This window comes from Tachyglossus aculeatus, chromosome 11 (assembly GCF_015852505.1).
Source record: "Tachyglossus aculeatus isolate mTacAcu1 chromosome 11, mTacAcu1.pri, whole genome shotgun sequence".
Taxonomy (NCBI): Eukaryota; Metazoa; Chordata; class Mammalia; order Monotremata; family Tachyglossidae; genus Tachyglossus; species Tachyglossus aculeatus.
The window spans coordinates 2,456,948-2,477,027 of NC_052076.1; the positions used below are offsets into that span (position 1 = coordinate 2,456,948).

General features: G+C 53.9%; 2 protein-coding genes across 3 annotated transcripts; both read right to left on the bottom strand.

The window, feature by feature from the left end:
* Positions 1-1,086: 1,086 nt before the first annotated feature.
* Positions 1,087-4,592, bottom strand: PGAM2 (phosphoglycerate mutase 2). The gene is made up of 3 exons (XM_038753916.1): positions 4,117-4,592; positions 3,231-3,411; positions 1,087-1,285 (listed from the first exon to the last, which is right to left on the bottom strand). Exons 1-3 carry the CDS (start codon positions 4,528-4,530, stop codon positions 1,116-1,118), a joined length of 765 nt encoding a protein of 254 aa, XP_038609844.1. The 5' UTR covers positions 4,531-4,592; the 3' UTR covers positions 1,087-1,115.
* A 962-nt stretch (positions 4,593-5,554) lies between these two features.
* POLM (DNA polymerase mu) lies at positions 5,555-16,877 on the bottom strand. Of its 2 annotated transcripts, XM_038753978.1 has the most exons (11): positions 16,555-16,877; positions 16,259-16,457; positions 14,552-14,650; positions 11,825-11,995; positions 11,658-11,729; positions 9,069-9,189; positions 8,342-8,474; positions 7,777-7,879; positions 6,871-7,119; positions 6,684-6,767; positions 5,555-6,412 (listed from the first exon to the last, which is right to left on the bottom strand). In XM_038753978.1, exons 1-11 carry the CDS (start codon positions 16,794-16,796, stop codon positions 6,326-6,328), a joined length of 1,560 nt encoding a protein of 519 aa, XP_038609906.1. In that variant the 5' UTR covers positions 16,797-16,877; the 3' UTR covers positions 5,555-6,325. The 2 variants fall into 2 exon arrangements, with proteins under 2 accessions (XP_038609906.1, XP_038609907.1); XM_038753979.1 differs by lacking the exon at positions 14,552-14,650.
* Between the last annotated feature and the right edge of the window lie 3,203 nt (positions 16,878-20,080).

The following is a 20,080-nucleotide window of genomic DNA, read 5'->3' on the forward strand; positions in this document are numbered from 1 at the left end:
CCCCAACTCCATAATGCTTCGGAATAACAACCGGTTTGGGACCGAGCGGTGTCGTCTGTCAGTGAGCATTCCCCTCCGCGGCCTCAGTCCCCCTGACCCCTCGGCGTGGCCTGTTTGGGGTTTGGAAAGCGGCCCACCAGAGAGCCAAGCCCCACTCGGGCTGGCTGGGGGTCATCGGGTCCCGGCCCCCTTCCCCTTCCCAGCCCCGGCTGACGCTTGAGGAGACGTGAGGGGGGCCTTGCCCTGTGCAGAGGGATGTGGCCAGGGTGCTGGGCCCACTGCTCACTTGAGGTCCAGGTGTACCTGTAAAGACATTCACCCTGGATCCATCCTTGCTCTGAGGCCAGCAGTGCAGTAATAGTGTAGTTGCCACCGCCCCGACCAGAGGCTGGACTGCGTGTGGCCCTGCCCCTATAATAATAATAATAATGGGATTTATTAAGCGCTTACTATGTGCAAAGCACTGTTCTAAGCGCTGGGGGGATACCTGGTGATGAGGTTGCCCCACGTGGGGCTCACAGTCTTCACCCCCATTTTACAGATGAGGGAACTGAGGCACAGAGAAGTGAAGTGACTTGCCCAAAGTCACACAGCTGACAAGCGTCGGAGCTGGGATTCGAACCCATGACCTCTGACTCCAAAGCCCGGGCTCTTTCCCACTGAGCCACGCTGCTATAGTCCCCTTTCTCTGCCCCTGGGCCTGCCTAAGCGGGCTGGAGCCTAGCCCAGAGAATGAAGCTGTCTTCCCCTCTACCAGAGGCCCAGGACCATCCCTTGGTGGGACAGACTATCACCTGTGGCCAGATCCCTTGTCCAGAGCCTAGTTGAAGCAGCTCTGCTCAAAACAGAGCCACTGCTCGCTACTGCTGCCTCTCCTCCCCGACAGCCAGACTGACTGACGGGAAAACGGAGCCGACCCGCGCCTCCCCCAGCACACCCTAGGGTGTCCGGCCTGAATCGGGGACCCCTGCCCCGGCTGGGGTGCTTCCAATCCTGCTCTGCAGAGAGACCCAGGTCAGACCGCAGCCCCCCACCCCGGTTTGGCTTCCAGGTGAATGGGGCCCGAGCTCTGAGGCAGAGGCGCGGTTGGAGCTGAGCCGCTTTATTGGCCGGCCTCACTTCTTGACTTTGCCCTGGGCGGCCACGGCCTCCATAGCCTTGCGCACCGTCTCCTCGTCCCCCAGGAACTGCATGGGCTTGGTGGGCTTGAGGGCGTCGTCGAGCTCATAGACGATGGGGATGCCCGTGGGAAGGTTCAGCTCCATGATGGCTGCGTCCGACAGGCCTGAGCCCCGAGGGATGGGGGGAGAGAGAGGCAGGGGTGAGCCGGGCTGGCCCAGGCAGGGCAAGGTGGCTGCACGAGGAATTGGCCCACGGATGCTCTCTCGGGGCCCAGCGCACAGCTAGGTTTGTTGGTGCCCTCTGTAAACGGGCACAAACAACCTGACCGATTGCCCCACGTCCGGAGGAAAGTTCTGGCTGGGATCCCCAGGCCTCAAACAGCCTGCAGGGACCCACTTTGGGAAACAAGGCTCATTCCGGGTGGGAAGGCAGTGATCCGGGCTACCGCTTCTCCCCGCCACCCCAATATCATCATCAATCGTATTTATTGAGCGCTCGCTATGTGCAGAGCACTGTACTAAGCGCTTGGGAAGTACAGATTGGCAACATATAGAGACAGTCCCCACCCAACAGTGGGCTCACAGTCTAAAAGGACTGTGTGTGTACAGAGTACACACAACACCCCTGCCTCACAGAACAGGGATAAGGATTTTTTTCCCCCTGCTCTTATCCCCTCAGGAGTAAGAGCAGGGTGAGTGCTGGCCGACCCCCCACCCCTTCGGAGTGTTGCGGTGGCATCACTGAGACCCACCCCCTAAATGGTGAGCCTGGGAGAAACCTGAGCCCTCTCGCTGTCCACCATTCCCTCCGCCTAGAATAGCAACGTGACCTCCAGCCCTCTGCTCTCCAGCTGCATCCATGGAGGCAGGGCAGCCCAGCCTGACCTGGGCCTCCTGATCACTGGAGCCCATCAGACGCTCTGTGTCCGTGCTCATAGGGCAGTGAGGGACTGTGAGGAGCAGCAAAAGCACAGATCCAGCCCGGGGCCCAGGAAGAAGGGGCAGAGAAAGGAGAAAATTTGCCTTTTACCTGGGAGGGGAACCAGGATGGAAATGGGCAAAGATGGGAGGGGAAGGAATGGAGAGAGGAAGAGTCCTCACCTCAATTCGAAACCACTTGGGAGGGGCTGATGCCCCTGAAGAAGTAGGGTGACGGCAGCATCCCCCATCCCCAAAGCTGGGGAGGGCACAGCCCGGTTCTGAAGTAAGGGAGGCCCCTGGCAGGCTCCGCATTGGGCCATTGCAGGGCTGGAAGTCCGGCTTTGTCTCGGTGATCCCCAGCCCATAGGATTCTGGGATGATTCAGGTAGTTCTTCCTGGGCTGCCTTAGGGACCTGAATCCCAGAGAGTCCTGGGATGACCTGGGACTCCTCCCAACCCCCCTGATGAGCGGCTGAAATGGGACTGGTCTTTTGGAGGGTGGGGGAAAACCCAAAAGCAACGTCCCCCTTTCCTACTCCTTGACACCCTGCCGGGCAGTCCAAGGGGAGGCTGGACCGAAGCGATGGAGGGTGTCCTGGGCCAGGGCAGAAGCCACACTGCACCACACCTTCCCCAGGCCCTCAAAGGGCTTGTCCCAGTTAACCCGGGGCACTTACGGGTGGGGCACGGGTCCCGCCTGGGACAGAAATCACCCAGATCCGTCCGTGGAAAAAGGAAAGGCCTTGCTCTGGGATCTCTGGTTTCCCAGGGAGCTCACTGGGGCACCTGCCGGCGAGGGCTACGTGCCTGGCGCAGGGCCTCCCCAAAGGTCAGGGTAAGCGATAGGTTCAGGCTGTCCAGCCCCCAAGCAGCGGCGACACGAAAGGCCAGTCTTGTCCTGGGGCGAGCCCCGACTGCGCCACCGGCACCCTTGAAGCCATGAATGGTTTGCCCTCCCAGCCCTTCGTTCTCATGGTGAGGGGCGGATCTCCCCCACCCAGCCGTCCCCTCCACAGACCCACCAGGGACTGATGGGAGAGGGGAGCTATTCTTGGCTCTGTAACTTCCTCCTTAGGGCAGGGAGAGATCCCGGAGCCAAAGATAAAGCTCCAGGCCCGAAGGGACCACCCGGAAGAAGCGGGTGGGCCACGGGCAAGAACGGCGGGGCAGGGCAGGACAGGGCCTCACCTTCCAGGTGCTTGACGATGCCGCGGAGGCTGTTGCCGTGGGCCGCGATGAGCACGTTCTTCCCTGCCTTGATCTGGGGGGCGATTTCCTCGTTCCAAAAGGGCAGGGCCCGGGCGATGGTGTCCTTCAGGCTCTCGCAGGTAGGCAGCTCCCCTGGCTTCAGGCCTGCATATCTCCGCTCCTGGAGAATGGCAGGGAGTAAGGGGGCCATTCCCACCCACTGCCACTGAGAGTCCAGAGAGGTGACCCCAATCAATCAATCAATCGTATTTATTGAGCGCTTACTATGTGCAGAGCACTGTACTAAGCGCTTGGGAAGTACAAATTGGCAACATCTAGAGACAGTCCCTACCCAACAGTGGGCTCACAGTCTAAAAGGGGGAGACAGAGAACAAAACCAACCATACTAACAAAATAAAATAAGTAGAATAGATATGTACAAGTAAAATAAATAAATAAATAAGAGAAATATGTACAAACATATATACAGGTGCTGTGGGGAAGGGAAGGAGTTAAGATGGGGGGATGGAGAGGGGGACGAGGGGGAGAGGAAGGAAGGGGCTCAGTCTGGGAAGGCCTCCTGGAGGAGGTGAGCTCTCAGCAGGGCCCTGAAGGGAGGAAGAGAGCTAGCTTGGCGGAGGGGCAGAGGGACTGGGGGCATTCCAGGCCCGGGGGAGGACGTGGGCCGGGGGTCGATGGCGGGACAGGTGGGACCCCAGCCCCGTTGGAGTCACCCCCAAGTGACTCCTATCCCCACTTCCCTTTCCTCCTCCTGCTCAGGCCAGGCTCGCCCTTGAGTCAGCCCGGGGTTTGCCTGTTCCAGAGTTTCCGCCCTGCCCCTCCGAGATCCCCACAGGCGGATGAGACCGGGGATCCGGACGCTCACCTTGCTGATGACAGCGTGGTAGGGGTGTTGCTCGTCCATGGGGGGCGGGGGGATGTCGAAGGAGCGGCGCCAGATCTTCACCTGGTCCTCGCCGTGCTTGGCCGCCGTCTCCGCCTTGTTGAGGCCGGTGAGGCCTCCGTAGTGGCGCTCGTTGAGGCGCCAGGTGCGCACCACCGGCACCCACATCTGGTCCACGCCGTCCATGATGGTCCAGAGCGTGCGGATGGCGCGCTTCAGCACCGAGGTGTAGCACACGTCGAACTGGTAGCCGGCGGCCTTGACCGCCTGGGCCCCTCGCCGGGCCTCCTCCGCCCCCTTCTCGCTCAGCTCCGCGTCGAACCAGCCGCAGAAGCGGTTCTCCTGGTTCCACGTGCTCTCTCCGTGGCGCACGATCACCAGGCGGTGGGTCGGCATGGCGGCGGCGGGCTTGGGGGGGTGGCGGAGGGTAGACCTGGCCGTCCGGGACCCCGGCGGGGCTGGGCCGGTTGAAGGAGGTGGGGGCGGCCACCGGGCCCGGGCTCCCCCCTTTATAGCCTCCGGCCCCACCCCCCCGCCCAGCCACCGGCTAATCGCCATTCCTCCTGGGGGGGACAGGCAGCAGCAGGTGGCCAGTGGCAGCCCAGGAGGCGGGAGAAGAAAGCCGGCCCTCCAAATAGCAGCCGGGGTGGCCGGGGACTGGTGACAGGCCCAAAATTAGCTCCCTGCCACCCGGCCCTGCCCCCCGCAACCTCCACCGGAGACGGGGTACTGAATTGCGGTGGCGGAGGGTGAGGCCTGGATAGAAAAAAGGCTTTTTGGCAAAGGGGTGGGGAAGGGATGCCAGCCCCCCCAGCCCAAGGCCTGTTTCTTGTCTGCTCGCTGAATTGCGGTGGCGGAGGGTCGGGCGTGGATAGAAGAAAGGCTTTTTGGCAAAGGGGTGGGGAAGGGATGCCAGCCCCCCCAGCCCAAGGCCTGTTTCTTGTCTGCTCACTGCATTCAGTACGAGGGGCCTCCAGCCCCCCTTCAGAGTCAAACTGGGAAGGGGCAGGCAGGGGACCACCAGGGGAGCTGGGGGCAAGGTGGGCAGGAGGAACAGGACATGGGAAAACCTCGAGGACTGGGGCCTTGGGGACAGAGTGGAGGTCCCCAGAGGACAGCAGACAGGCACCAGGCCTGACTTCATATGTTTAGTAGTGTTAGTGTTAGTATTATTAGTATGTTTGGTTTTGTTCCCTGTCTCCCCCTTTTAGACTGTGAGCCCACTGCTGGGTAGGGACTGTCTCTATATGTTACCAACTTGTACTTCCCAAGTGCTTAGTACAGTGCTCTGCACACAGTAAGCGCTCAATAAATACGATTGATGATGATGATGACTTCATGGGCCACCTTGGCCCCCTTCCCCAGAGGGGGAGCATCGGCCCCCCGTCCCCCCGTCCCCCCGCTGAGCGCTCTCGTCCGCTGTTGGCTGTGTTCACACCCTGGAGAGGTCTCTCCTCTCCCCACGCTGGGCCTGCCCACCCTAAGGCCACAGACCAAGCCCCTGCCCAGACCTATTCACGAACTTCTTTCTCATGCCTGGTTCAGGCAAGAGCCGGGGCTCCTGTGGCTGCAGAATTACCTGCTCCGTTTTCTCTGCCACGTTGGCTAATGTCTGCAAAGTAGCAGTGCCTGTCCTGCCTCCTGAGTGAGAACGGAAGCCTCAGGGCCCATCCCCTCGCTCTCTCACGTTCCTCCCTTCGCCCGGCTCATATCCTGGGGAAGGGACAGGGTAGGGCAGGGCATTCTCACGGAGAGCCAAGCACCCGGCAGCGACGCCATCTGAAAATAGACCACTCTTTATTCCCCATCACCATCACCATAGCTTAGTGGGCATCAGTGCCAGATGTCAGTGCGGTTGGGGCTAACCTCTGTGGATCCCAGCATGGGTGGCCCCTGGCAGCTATGGATTGGGGAAGCACGTTCCAGGTCTCTGCTCCCGGGGGATGTCTGTGCCAGGAAGTTAGTGAGGGAGGGGTCGGCCCCTGCAAGCCAGTCTGGCAGGTGTGCCAGGCCCGGGTCCGGGGAGCAGACAACAGGCAGGTGACCCGGGAGTGGACAGGCAGTGCTGGGTCGGCCAGGATCCCAGCAGGGGCCCAAAACAGTCCCTGCTGAAGAGGTGGGGGCCCACATCAGACTGCGTCCCACCCTGTCCCCACCTGAGTTTTCCCCCCATAACCCCTGGGCTGGACTGTCAGGCATTCCTCTCCTCCGGTGGGATGAACTCGAGCCCCAGGTGCCGGAAAATCTCTTCCTCTGAAGCCGCGGGCAAGAACGTCTTCTAGAAGAGGCAATGCCCCACGTATTAGAGGCTGGACTTCTTTGAGAAGGTCCAGGGGCACAGACTATGGTCCCCCCCGCAGGGGTTCAAGGGGGAGCTGCAGGGCCGGGAGGACCCAGGTGTCGGGGGCTGCCCACCCACTCAACTCAAAGGGAGGGAGAGGCCTCGTGCCAGCTCTGCCCCTTTGCCCCGGGAAGACAGACGGGTGATCTGGGGGTGGGGATCTGCGTCAGACTCCAGCTACTCCATCCCCTCAGCCTCAGATCCGTACCTTTTCTGGGTTGTACAGGGCATGGCTATTCAGGATGAGTTTCCGCTCCTGACGGCTAAATCTGCGCAGCTCTCGCTCAAAGTGCTGTGGGCACAGAACCCGGCCCAGGCACCCCTTGGTTCCCAATCGCTAAATCGGGGTCTCCCTCCTGCCACCCCCACCCAACCCTGGAGGCCTGTCCCGGTACCTGGGAGCCGGTCCAGCCGAGCAGGGCGAAGGGGAACTGGCTGGCGGGGGTGACCACGAGGTCCACCCTCACCGCCTTCCAGTCCCGGGGGGGTCCACGGCTTGCGACCCCCGGGGATGGCCGTGAGACCCGGAGGATGGAGAAGCATCGCTCGAAGGCATCCATGGTGTTGGTCCGGCTGGCCGGCTGGGCCATGGCCTTGGGCGTGCAGTAATGGTTCTCCTGTGTGTGCTGGTATAACACCAGACCCTGGGGGGAAGGGGAGAGATTGAGACAGGGGGGAGGTTTGGGAGTGAGGGGGTGTACAGCAAACCAGGGGGGCTGGCTACCTACCCACCCAAGCACTAGCCACTCCCATCAGCTTCAAGAGACACAGCTCCAGCTGGAGTAGGACCAGTTCCCCCTCTAGACTGTAAGCCCGCTGTGAACAGGGAATGTGTCTGTTATAATTGTACTCCTCCAAGTGCTTAGTACGGTGCTCTGCACACAGTCAGCGCTCAATAAATACAACTGGCTGACCGTCTGAAGCTCCAGAGCCAGGAATGAGTGGAGGGGGGTGGGTAGGGAGATCCCACGGAGGCAAAGAAAATCCACCATTCAGCCTGGCTTATGGGGGAGCAAGTCACCAGAGGGAGAAACAGGGATGGAGAGGGGAAACTGAGTCAGGGGCCTGAGGGGGTCTGTGCTAGATCACTACAGGAAGAGTCTGGGATGGAGAGGGGAGAGTCCACCCCAAACCACGAGAGAGGGTATCCCGGGGCGGCAGCTAACACACGCTTCCTCCAAGGGTTGTGGTGCTGCTGGCAGAGACCGGGTCTTGGGACCAATTTGGGGGTCTGAGGTGGAGTAGGGGGGTCACTGCTCAGTGGCTCATCCCTAGGTTTCCCGGGCACCCCTGCCCCGCACCTGACTCTCCAAGCAGCTCATCACGTTGGGCAGTATTCCCGCCTCCCGGCCCTCTTCAGGGTGTGTGATCAGGAAGTCGACGTCGTGGCCGTGCCGCTTCCCCCTGAGGGAAAGGCGGAGGGAGCCTCCGGTCAGTACTCAATCAATCAATCGATCAATTGTATTTATTGAGCGCTTACTGTGTGCAGAGCACTGGACTAAGCGCTTGGGAAGTACAAGCTGGCAACATCTAGAGACAGTCCCTACCCAACAGTGGGCTCACAGTCTAGAAGGGGGAGACAGAGAACAAAACCAAACATACTAACAAAATAAAATAAATAGAATAGATAGGTACAAGTAAAATAAATAAATAGAATAATAAATATGTACAAACATATATACATATATGTATATATATATGTGTGTGTATATATATATATATATATATCTATACTCCCGGGGGGGGGAAATATTTCGACGGAGAATCTGAACTCAGGACCCCGGCCGCCACGGAGCCACATTCTCCAGGGAGGCAGATGCCAACGGGCAAGGGATGGGGCCGGGGGGAAGGGACAGTTCTCTTTACCTCCGGAAGCCGCCAGTCAAAGTGATGTTGGCCCCAGGGAGCACCTGCAGCACGGCCTCCTCCACCACCCGGCGCACGGCTTCCACGTCACTCAGCTCAACCGGGGTCTTGAGGTCCTCGTAATGCCGGACTCCTGCGAAGCCCCCTCCCCACTTCAGCCCCCTCGGCTGGGGCTGGTCTCGGACACCAGTCCCGGTTCCAAGTATTGGCGGAGTGAGGCCCCTCTCCCCGTCACCTCACTGAGGGCCTTGGGCAAAGCACTGCCCCCCTCTCAGGGCCTCAATTTCTTCATCTATCAAATGGACGTGGGGCCCTGCTTTTCCCCAAGGTTTCTCCACCCTTCTCATCATCATCATCATCATCAATCGTATTTATTGAGCGCTTACTATGTGCAGAGCACTGTACTAAGCGCTTGGGAAGTACAAATTGGCAACATATAGAGACAGTCCCTACCCAACAGTGGGCTCACAGTCTAAAAGGGGGAGACAGAGAACAAAACCAAACATACTAACAAAATAAAATAGATAGAATAGATATGTACAAATGAATTAAATAGATAAATAAATAGAGTAAAAAAATATGTACAAACATATATACATTCTCCTTCCCAGGTCCTCCAGTGACACTGGCTGGGACACCTCTGGTCCTCCGGTGACACTGGCCGGGACACCTCCCGGGATTGGGAGGAGGAATAACGGATCCCCCCCACCCTCCTCGAGCGCCTCACCTGCTTCCTGCATCCGGGTCAGTTTCTTGCCCCGCTCCCGGAGGTCCCCCAGGGTCCGCAGCCCCTCGCGGTACCACCCATCAGCAGTCTTCACCCCAACACCAAAGATCTGGGTGAAAAGCTGGCGGGAGGGAGAGGGGCGGTCAGGGTGGGCTTCGGTCCAGCCGCGGTCTCTCAAATCAATCGCATTGACTGAGTGCTTACTACGTGCAGAGCACTGTACTAAGTACAATGCAACGGAATTAGCAGACGCGTTCCCTGCCCACGATGAATCCACTGTCCAGAAGGGGAGACAGACTTTAATATAAATGTCCTGCCAGATTTCGCCTTCCTCCTCCTGCTCTGGACACATCAACCGGTCAGTTCCAGCCTGACCGCAGCCCCCGTCCCGTATGTCAGCAGCAAATTGAGGGAGGGAGGGAAGGGCAAATCCGGGCCCATCCGCTCAGCGGTGCCCACGGGGAGATAGATGCCCCAGGCACCGAATCGTGCCAGGGTCTCAGCCGATCCCTTTTCCCGTCGCTCCAATCAAGGCCTGTAACTCAGCAGCAGAACAAGGGGCCCGTGGGGTCAAAGGTCAAAAGGAATGAAACCTGTGGCCTTTGGAGGGGTGACAGCTAGATAGGACCAAAGAGAAATGGAAAAGTGGCCAAACAGGGCCTGGGTGCGGGGATGCTGGACAACAGGCTGCGGGCGAGGGGACTTTGGGGAGGAAGCATGACCATCCCAACCTGGCAATAATACTCAGTGTAGCAGCATGGCCTAGTGGAAAGAGAATGGGCCCGGGGGACAGAGGACACGGGTTCTAATCCTGGCTCCGCCACTGATCTGCTGTGTGACCTTGACCTTCTCTGTGCCTCAGTTCCCTCATCTGTAAAATGGAGAGTGAGACTGTGAGCCCCATGTGGGACGGGGACCGTGTCTGACTGGATTAACTTGTACCTACCCCGGGTAAGTGTTTGCTACCATAATGATAGTAATAATAATGATAATACTTATATGTTGCAACAATAATAATAATAATGTAGAGAAACAGCGTGGCTCAGTGGAAAGAGCCCGGGCTTTGGAGTCAGAGGTAATGGGTTCAAATCCCGGCTCCGCCAATTGTCAGCTGTGTGACTTTGGGCAAGTCACTTCATTCAATAGTATTTATTGAGCGCTTACTGTGTGCAGAGCACTGTACTAACCGCTTGGGAAGTACAAGCTGGCAACATATAGAGACGGTCCCTACCCAACAGCGAGCTCACAGTCTAGAAGTCACTTCACTTCTCTGGCCCTCAGTTCCCTCTTCTGGAAAATGGGGATAAAGACTGTAAGCCCCACCGTGGGACAACCTGATTGCCTTGTAACCTCCCCAGCGCTTAGAACGGTGCTTTGCACATAGTAAGCGCTTAATAAACGCCATTATTATTATTAATGCTTATTATATGTTGCAACAATATGCTTTGTTCCACTCCTGATGACCCCTGGGGAATGATGAGAGGGGAATCTGCCTCCCCCTCCACCCCCCAGTTTTTCCCTCATGCCTGAAACCCCATGACTTGATCCCGCATCTGATAGAGAGGTTCTGCACCTTCTAGATATAAGCTCGTTGTGGGCAGGGAACATGTCTGTTTATTGAGTGCACTGATGGGTAGGGACCGTCTCTATATGTTGCCAACTTGGACTTCCCAAGCGCTTAGTACAGTGCTCTGCACACAGTAAGCGCTCAATAAATACAATTGATTGATTGATTCCCCACAGCACCTGTATATATGTATATATGTTTGTACAGATTTATTACTCTATTTATTTATTTTACTTGTACATATCCATTCTATTTATTTTATTTTGTTAATATGTTCTGTTTTGTTCTCTGTCTCCCCCTTCTAGACCGTGAGCCCGCTGTTGGGTAGGGACCGTCTCTAAATGTTGCCAACTTGGACTTCCCAAGTGCTTAGTCCAGTGCTCTGCACACAGTAAGTGCTCAATAAATATGATTGATTAATTCCCCACAGCACCTGTATATATGTTTGTACATATTTACGACTATTTATTTGACTTGTACACATCTATTCTATTTATTTTATTTTGTTAATATGTTCTGTTTTGTTCTCTGCCTCCCCCTTCTAGACCGTGAGCCCACTGTTGGGTAGGGACCATCTCTCTATGTTGCCAACTTGGACTTCCCAAGCGCTTAGCCCAGTGCTCTGCACACAGTAAGTGCTCAATAAATACGATTGATTGATTGATTCCCCACAGCACCTGTATATATGTTTGTACATATTTGTGACTATTTATTTGACTTGTACATATCTATTCTATTTATTTTATTTTGTTAATATGTTTGGTTTTGTTCTCTGCCTCCCCCTTCTAGACCGTGAGCCCACTGTTGGGTAGGGACCGTCTCTTTACGTTGCCAACTTGGACTTCCCAAGTGCTCTGCACACAGTAAGCGCTCAATAAATCCGACTGATTGACTGTTGTACTTTTCCAGGTGTTTAGTTCAGTGCTCTGCACGCGGTAGGTGCTCGATAAGTATGACTGAATGAAGAAGGCGGGCACAGGGACGGAACGTGGTCCGCTCTGGGGTCCCCGGCCCACACGCACCTTCATGGCACGGAACCGGTCGGACTGCCGCACTCCGTCCGCCTCCCGGCTGGCTCCGTCCTCCAGCATCTCCTGCCCCGCCGGAGAGAGGGTGAGTTGGGGGAGCCGAAGGGGGTGAGTGGGAGACGCGGGGCCGCTGAGCCCCCTCCCCTCCCCGGGCTGGTCACCTGGATGACCCCGCGGGAATGGGCTCCGCAGTAGGGCAGCCCCTCCAGCTGGCTCAGGCGGGTCAGAGGGCCCGGCAGGGCCTTGAGCGTGGACGCTGCCCGGCGGAAAGAGAGGCTGCGGCCCTCGTTGCCCTCCAAGGCTGCAGCCTCGGCAAGCGTCTCCAGGGCCTCCTGCAAGACACGTCATCATCATCATCATCATCATCAATCGTATTTATTGAGCGCTTACTATGTGCAGAGCACTGTACTAAGCGCTTGGGAAGTACAAATTGGCAACGTATAGAGACAGTCCCTACCCAACAGTGGGCTCACAGTCTAAAAGGGGGAGACAGAGAACAAAACCAAACATACTAACAAAATAAAATAAATAGAATAGATATGTACAAATAAAATAAATAAATAAATAAATGGAGTAAAAAAAATATGTACAAACATATATACATATATACAGGTGCTGTGGGGAAGGGAGGGAGGTAAGATGGGGGGATGGAGAGGGGGATGAGGGGGAGAGGAAGGAAGGGGCTGAGTGTGGGAAGGCCTCCTGGAGGAGGTGAGCTCTCAGCAGGGCCTTGAAGGGAGGAAGAGAGCTAGCTTGGCGGGTGGGCAGAGGGATTGGGGGCATTCCAGGCCCGGGGGATGGCGTGGGCCGGGGGTCGATGGCGGGACAGGCGAGAGCGAGGTACGGTGAGGAGATCAGCGGTGGAGGAGCGGAGGGTGCGGGCTGGGCTGGAGAAGGAGAGAAGGGAGGTGAGGTAGGAGGGGGCGAGGGGATGGGCAGCCTGGAAGCCCAGGGTGAGGAGTTTCTGCCTGATGCGCAGATTGATTGGTAGCCACTGGAGATCATCATCAATCGTATTTATTGAGCGCTTACTATGTGCAGAGCACTGTACTAAGCGCTTGGGAAGTACAAATTGGCAACATATAGAGACAGTCCCTACCCAACAGTGGGCTCACAGTCTAGAAGGGGGAGACAGAGAACAAAACCAAACATACTAACAAAATAAACACGTGCGGTCGGGGGGGGGTCCCCGCCCCCAAGCCTCTGCCCCCCCCCATTCATCCATTCAGTCGCACTGATTGAGCGCTTACTTCTAAGCTCCAGCGCTTAGAACAGTGCTTTGCACCTAGTAAGCGCTTAATAAATGCCGTTGTTATGATTATTACAAGTCTGCAACATAGAGAGCCGGCCCCTACCCAACAACGGGCTCACAGTCTAGAAGGGGGGAGACAGGCAACACAACACGTGGACAGGTGTCAATCAATCAATCAATCGTATTTATTGAGCGCTTACTATGTGCAGAGCACTGTACTAAGCGCTTGGGAAGTACAAATTGGCAACATATAGAGACAGTCCCTACCCAACAGTGGGCTCACAGTCTAAAAGGTGGGCTCACAGTCTAAAAGTGTCCAGTCATTTATTTATTTTACTTGTACATTTCTATTCTATTTAGTTTATTTTGTTAATATGTTCGGCTTTGTTCTCTGTCTCCCCCTTCTAGACTGTGAGCCCACTGTTGGGTAGGGACTGTCTCTATATATTGCCAATTTGTACTTCCCAAGCGCTTAGTACAGTGCTCTGCACACGGTAAGCGCTCAATAAATACAATTGATGGATTGATTGATCAGAATAAATAGAAATAAAGCTAGATGCACATCATTAACAAAATAAATAGAATAGTAAATACGGACAAGTCAAATCAATAGAGGAATAAATCTGTACAAACATTGCTGGGTAGGGACCATCTCTCTACGTTGCCAACTTGTACTTCCCAAGCGCTTAGTACAGTGCTCTGCACACGGTAAGCGCTCAATAAATACAATTGATTGATTGACTGATCAGAATAAATAGAAATAAAGCTAGATGCACATCATTAACAAAATAAATAGAATAGTAAATATGGACAAGTCAAATAAATAGAGGAATAAATCTGTACAAACATTGCTGGGTAGGGACCGTCTCTCTACGTTGCCAACTTGTACTTCCCAAGCGCTTAGTACAGTGCTCTGCACACGGTAAGCGCTCAATAAATACAATTGATTGATTGATTGATCAGAATAAATAGAAATAAAGCTAGATGCGCATCATTAACAAAATAAATAGAATAGTAAATATGGACAAGTCAAATAAATAGAGGAATAAATCTGTACAAACATCGCTGGGTAGGGACCGTCTCTCTACGTTGCCAACTTGTACTTCCCAAGCGCTTAGTACAGTGCTCTGCACACAGTAAGCGCTCAATAAATACAATTGATTGATTGATTGATCAGAATAAATAGAAATAAAGCTAGATGCACATCATTAACAAAATAAATAGAATAGTAAATATGGACAAAAATAAATAGAGGAATAAATCTGTACAAACATTGCTGGGTAGGGACCGTCTCTCTATGTTGCCAACTTGTACTTCCCAAGCGCTTAGTACAGTGCTCTGCACACAGTAAGTGCTCAATAAATATGATTGAAGGAATGAATATATACATCCACTCTGACACATCTGGATCAGACCTGGGGAGCACAGTCTAAGGGAAAGGGGGGTTAAGTTGTGGATTCATCTGTCAAATGGGGATGAAGACTGTGAGCCCCATGTGGGACAACTTGATCACCTTGTATCCCTCCCAGCGCTTAGAACAGTGCTCTGCGCATAGTAAGCGCTTAACAAATGCCATTATTATTATTATTCTATACAGGTGCTGTGGGCCAGGGGCTCTCCCCGGGGCTGCCTTTACCGTGAGACGTGGGTTGTGATGGTTGAGGGGTGTGCGGCGCTGGCAGGCGTAGGCTGGCATGGAGTAGTCTGTGCCAATCTCCGCACTGGGCAGGGGCACCTGGAGAGCAAAGTTGTCGCAGTCCAAGCCAAGCCCTATTCCCCATCCCTGGCTGGTGGTGAGCCCATTGTTGGGTAGGGACCGGCTCTCTATGGTCAATCATTCAATCGTATTTATTGAGCGCTTACTGTGTGCAGAGCACCGGACTAAGTGCTTGGGAAGTCCAAGTTGGCAACATCTAGAGACGGTCCCTCCCCAACAGCGGGCTCACAGGCTAGAAGGGGAGGGCAGACAACAGAACAAAACATATTCACAAAATAAAATAAATAGAATAAATGTGTACAAGTTAGAGTAAATGTGTACGAGTAAAATAAATAAATATAGAGTAATTAATACGTACAAACATATATACAGGTGCTGTGGGGAGGGGAAGGAGGTAAGGCGGGAGGATGGAGAGGGGGAGGTGGGGGGACATATAGAGATGGTCCCTACCCAACAGCGGGCTCACAGTCTAGAAGGGGGAGACAGACAACGAAACATATTAACAAAATAAAATAAATAGAATAAATATGTACAAGTAAAATAAAGAAATAAATAGTGATAAATCCGTGCAAACATATATACATATATACAGGTGCTGTGGGGAGGGGAAGGAGGTAAGGCGGGGGGGGGATGGGGGGAGGAGGGGGAACATATAGAGACAACAAAGCAAAACATATTAACAGAATAAAATAAATAGAATAAATATGTACAAGTAAAATAAATAGAGTAATAAATCCGTACAAACATATCTACGGGTGCTGTGGGGAGTGGAAGGAGGTAAGGCGTGGGGGACGGGGAGGGCGAGGAGGGGGAACATATAGAGACAACAAAACAAAACATATTAACAGAATAAAATAGAATAAATCTGTACAAGTAAAATAGAGTAATAAATCCGTACAAACATATTTACATATATACAGGCGGAGTGGGGAGGGGAAGGAGGTAAGGCGGGGGGGGAGGGGACTGGGAGGAGGGGGAACATATAGAGACAACAAAACCTATTAACAGAATAAAATAAATAGAATAAATATGTACGAGTAAAATAGAGTAATAAATGCGTACAAACATCTATACAGGTGCTGTGGGGAGGGGAAGGAGGTAAGGCGGGGGGGATGGGGAGGGAGAGGAGGGGGAACATATAGAGACAACAAAACCTATTAACAGAATAAAATAAATAGAATAGATATGTACGAGTGAAATAGAGTAATAAATGCGTACAAACATCTATACAGGTGCTGTGGGGAGGGGAAGGCGGTAAGGCGGGGGGGATGGGGAGGGAGAGGAGGGGGAACATATAGAGACAACAAAACCTATTAACAGAATAAAATAAATAGAATAGATATGTACGAGTGAAATAGAGTAATAAATGCGTACAAACATCTATACAGGTGCTGTGGGGAGGGGAAGGAGGTAAGGCGGGGGGGATGGGGAGGGAGAGGAGGGGGAACATATAGAGACAACAAAACCTATTAACAGAATAAAATAAATAGAATAGATATGTACGAGTGAAATAGAGTAATAAATGCGTGCAAGCATATATACAGTTGCTGTGGGGAGGGGGATGTTGCCAACTTGTCCATCCCAAGCGCTTAGTTGGGCATCCCAAGTTGCCCATCCCCAGCTCACCCCCAGCTGGTGCCGTCCTTCCACGGGGACGGGCCTGCCGGCTGCCATGCTGTCGGTGAACCAGGTGATGTCCAGCAGGATGGGGGGGCCCCCCTGGGTGCCCTCCTGGGTGCCCCCCTGGGTGCCCCCCTGCTGCTGGGCCCAGCGGGCCGCCTGGGCCGCCGAGGTGTGCTCCATCACCACGTGGGTCACCGCCGGGCTGGGCCGGGGGGAGACACCCACCGGGTGGGCCCGGGGTCACGGACCCTGGCCCACCGAGGGGGCGTCCCCCAAGAGCCCGGCCGACCCCTCCGCACCTGTAGGCATCGTCCACCCGGAACCCCTTGGCCCGGGCCAGCCCGCTGAGGAAGGCCCGACGGCTCCGACCCATGCGACGCTCCACCAGGTACAGGGTCAGCCCGGAGGACCACCGGGGGGAGGAGGAGGAGGAGGAGCAGGAGAGGGAGGAGGAGGAGGAAGAAGAAGGGGAGCAGGGGACAGGAGGGGGATCCGCATGGCCCCCCGGGCCCTTCCTCCTCCTCAAGGGCCCAGGAGCCATGGCAGCAGGAGGAGACGAAATGCAGAGGGGTGGGGGTGGTATATGTTGCCAACTTGGACTTCCCAAGCGCTTAGCACAGTGCTCTGCACACGGGAAGCGCTCAATAAATCCGACTGATGAGGAGGAGGAGGGAGCACAGGGGTGGGAGGGGAAAGGGGGCCCCTTTCCACCCCCTCCCCTCTAACGGTAAGGAAGGCCTCTCCACCCACTTGAGGGAAATCCGGCAACCCCGCCCCTGCAGCCTGCTGGTTGGACGTTGAGGGAGGGAGAGGACCTTGCCCTATTTGGGTTTTTTTATTTTTTAATGGCATTTGTTAAACGTTTGCTATGTGCCAAGCACCGTTCTGAGCGCTGGAGGGGGTTACAAGGTGATCAGGTTGACCCACGGGGGGCTCCCGGTCTTCATCCCCATTTTAATAATGATAATGGCATTTATTAAGCGCTTACTATGTGCAAAAAACTGTTTTTAATAATAATAATAATGGCATTTATTAAGCGGTTACTATGTGCCAAGCACCGTTCTAAGCGCTGGGGAAGTTACAGGGTGATCAGGTTGACCCACGGGGGGCTCACAGTCTTCATCCCTATTTTAATGATAATAATGGCATTTATTAAGCAATTACTACGTGCAAAAAACTGTTCTAAGCGCTGGGGGGGGGGTGTTACAAGGTGATCAGGTTGACCCACGGGGGGCTCACAGTCTTAATCCCCATTTTAATAATAATAATAATGGCATTTATTAAGCGCTTACTATGTGCCAAGCACTGTTCTAAGCGCTGGGGGGGGGGGTTTACAAGGTGATCAGGTTGACCCACGGTGGGGGGGGGGGGCTCACAGTCTTAATCCCCATTTTAATAATAATAATAATGGTATTTATTAAGCGCTTACTATGTGCCAAGCACTGTTCTAAGCGCTGGGGGGGGGGTTACAAGGTGATCAGGTTGACCCACGGTGGGGGGGGGCTCACAGTCTTAATCCCCATTTTAATAATAATAATAATAATGGTATTTATTAAGCGCTTACTATGTGCAAAGCACTGTTCTAAGCGCTGGGGGGGGGGTACAAGGTGATCAGGTTGACCCACAGGGGGCTCACAGTCTTCATCACCATTTTAATAATGATAATAATGGCATTTATTAAGCGCTTACTATGTGCCAAGCACTGTTCTAAGCGCTGGGGGGGTTACAAGGTGATCAGGTTGACCCACTGAGGGGGGGGGGCTCACAGTCTTAATCCCCATTTTAATAATAATAATGGCATTTATTAAGCACTTACTATGTGCAAAGCACTGTTCTAAGCGCTGGGGAGGTTACAAGGTGATCACGTTGTCCCACGGGGGTGGGGGGCTCAAAGTCTTAATCCCCATTTTCCAGATGAGGTAACTGAGGCCCAGAGAAGTGAAATGACTCGCCCAAAGTCACACAGCTGACAATTGGCGGAGCCAGCATTTGAACCCATGACCTCCGACTCCAAAGCCCGGGCTCTTTCCACTGAGCCACGCTGCCCCCTACCCTATAGCCCCCTTTCATTAATTCAGTCGTGTTTATTGAGCGCTTACTGTGTGCACAGCACTGTGCTAAGCACTTGGGAGAGTACAATAGGACAATAAACAGACACTTGGCCTACACACGAGCCCCCACCATAATAATAATGGTATTTATTAAGTGCTTACAGTGTGCAAAGCACTGTTCTAAGCACTGGGGAGGTTACAAGGTGAGCAGGTTGTCCCACGGGGGGCTCACAGCCAACTTGTACTTCCCAAGCGCTTAGTACAGTGCTCTGCACACAGTGAGGGCTCAATAAATACGATTGAATGAATGAATGAATAATCCTCATTTTACAGATGAGGGAACTGAGGCCCAGAGAAGTGAAGTGACTGGCCCAAAGTCACACAGCTGACAATTGGCGGAGCCGGGATTTGAACCCATGACCGCTGACTCCAAAGCCCGGGCTCTTTCCACTGAGGCACGCTGCTTCTCTAAGCGGTTAGATAGTCCCGGGCACCGCGCACAGTTGGGCACACATCTGCGTTCTGCGTTACTTCCTTCCATCTGTCCCTTGTTGTCGTGTCCGTGTCGCCGGTTGAATTCATTCAATCATTCAATCGTATTTATTGAGCGCTTACTGTGTGCAGGGCACTGTACTAAGCGCTTGGGAAGTACAAGTTGGCAACATACAGAGACGGTCCCTACCCAACAGTGGGCTCACAGTCTAAAAGGGGGAGCAGGGATCCTGTCTACGAGCACCACTGCAGATAGGCAGAAGGGCCTGTGTTTGTGACGGGGAATTGTAGGCACGTCTGTAAATCAGCTGTTTTGTGATCTTGGGTAAATCTCTTCATCTTGTTGCCTCAGTTTCCCCATGGGGATTAAATATCTGCTCTCCCTTTATAATAATAATAATAATGGCATTTGTTAAGCGCTTACTATGTGCAGAGCACTGTTCTAAGCGCTGGGAGGGATACAGGGTGATCAAGTTGTCCCACATGGGGCTCACCGTCTTAATCCCCATTTGACAGATTAATCCACAACTTAATCCCCCTTTCCCTTAGACTGTGAGCCCCAGGTCTGATCCAAATGTGTCGGAGTGGATAATAATAATAATAATGATGGCATTTGTTAAGCGCTTACTATGTGCAAAGCGCCGGGGGGGATACAATGTGATCAGATTGTCCCACGGGGGCCTCACAGTCAATCCCCACTTTACAGATGAGGCAACTGAGGCTCAGAGAAGTGAAGTGACTTGCCCAAGGTCACACAGCAGACATGTGGCGGAGCCGGGATTCAAACCCATGACCTCTGACTTCAAAGCCCGTGCTCTTTCCACTGAGCCACGCTGGTTGGAGCCAGGGAATCAGAAAGTCACGGGTTTTAATCCCGACTCCTCCGCCTGTCTGCTATGTGACCTTGGGCCGGTCACTTCACTTCTCTGGTCCTCAGTTACCTCACCTCCTCCAGGAGGCCTTCCCAGACTGAGCCCCCTTTTTCCTCTCCTCCTCCCCACCCCCCCCACCCTACCTCCTTCCCCTCCCCACAGCACCTGTATATATGTTTGTACAGATTTATTACTCTATTGATTTTACTTGTACATATTTACCATTCTATTTATTTTGTTAACGATGTGCACCTACCTTTATTTCTATTTATTCTGATGACTTGACGCCTGTCCACATGTTTTGTTTTGTTGTCCGTCTCCCCCTTCTAGACTGTGAATCCGTTATGGGTTGGGGACCGTCTCTCTATGTTGCCAACTTGGACTTCCCAAGCGCTTAGTCCAGTGCTCTG

Coding starts and splice junctions, on each gene's coding strand:
- POLM (XM_038753978.1), bottom strand. CDS start 16,796: ATGGCTCCTGGGCCCTTGAGGAGGAGGAAGGGCCCGGGGGGCCATGCG. Junction 11,730..11,824: donor ATTCCCGCGGGGTCATCCAG/GTGACCAGCCCG, acceptor CCGGCGGGGCAG/GAGATGCTGGAGGACGGAGC. Junction 7,120..7,776: donor TGAGCTGCTTGGAGAGTCAG/GTGCGGGGCAGG, acceptor CCTTCCCCCCAG/GGTCTGGTGTTATACCAGCA.
- PGAM2 (XM_038753916.1), bottom strand. CDS start 4,530: ATGCCGACCCACCGCCTGGTGATCGTGCGCCACGGAGAGAGCACGTGG. Junction 3,412..4,116: donor ACCACGCTGTCATCAGCAAG/GTGAGCGTCCGG, acceptor GCCATTCTCCAG/GAGCGGAGATATGCAGGCCT. Junction 1,286..3,230: donor CATCGTCAAGCACCTGGAAG/GTGAGGCCCTGT, acceptor CTCGGGGCTCAG/GCCTGTCGGACGCAGCCATC.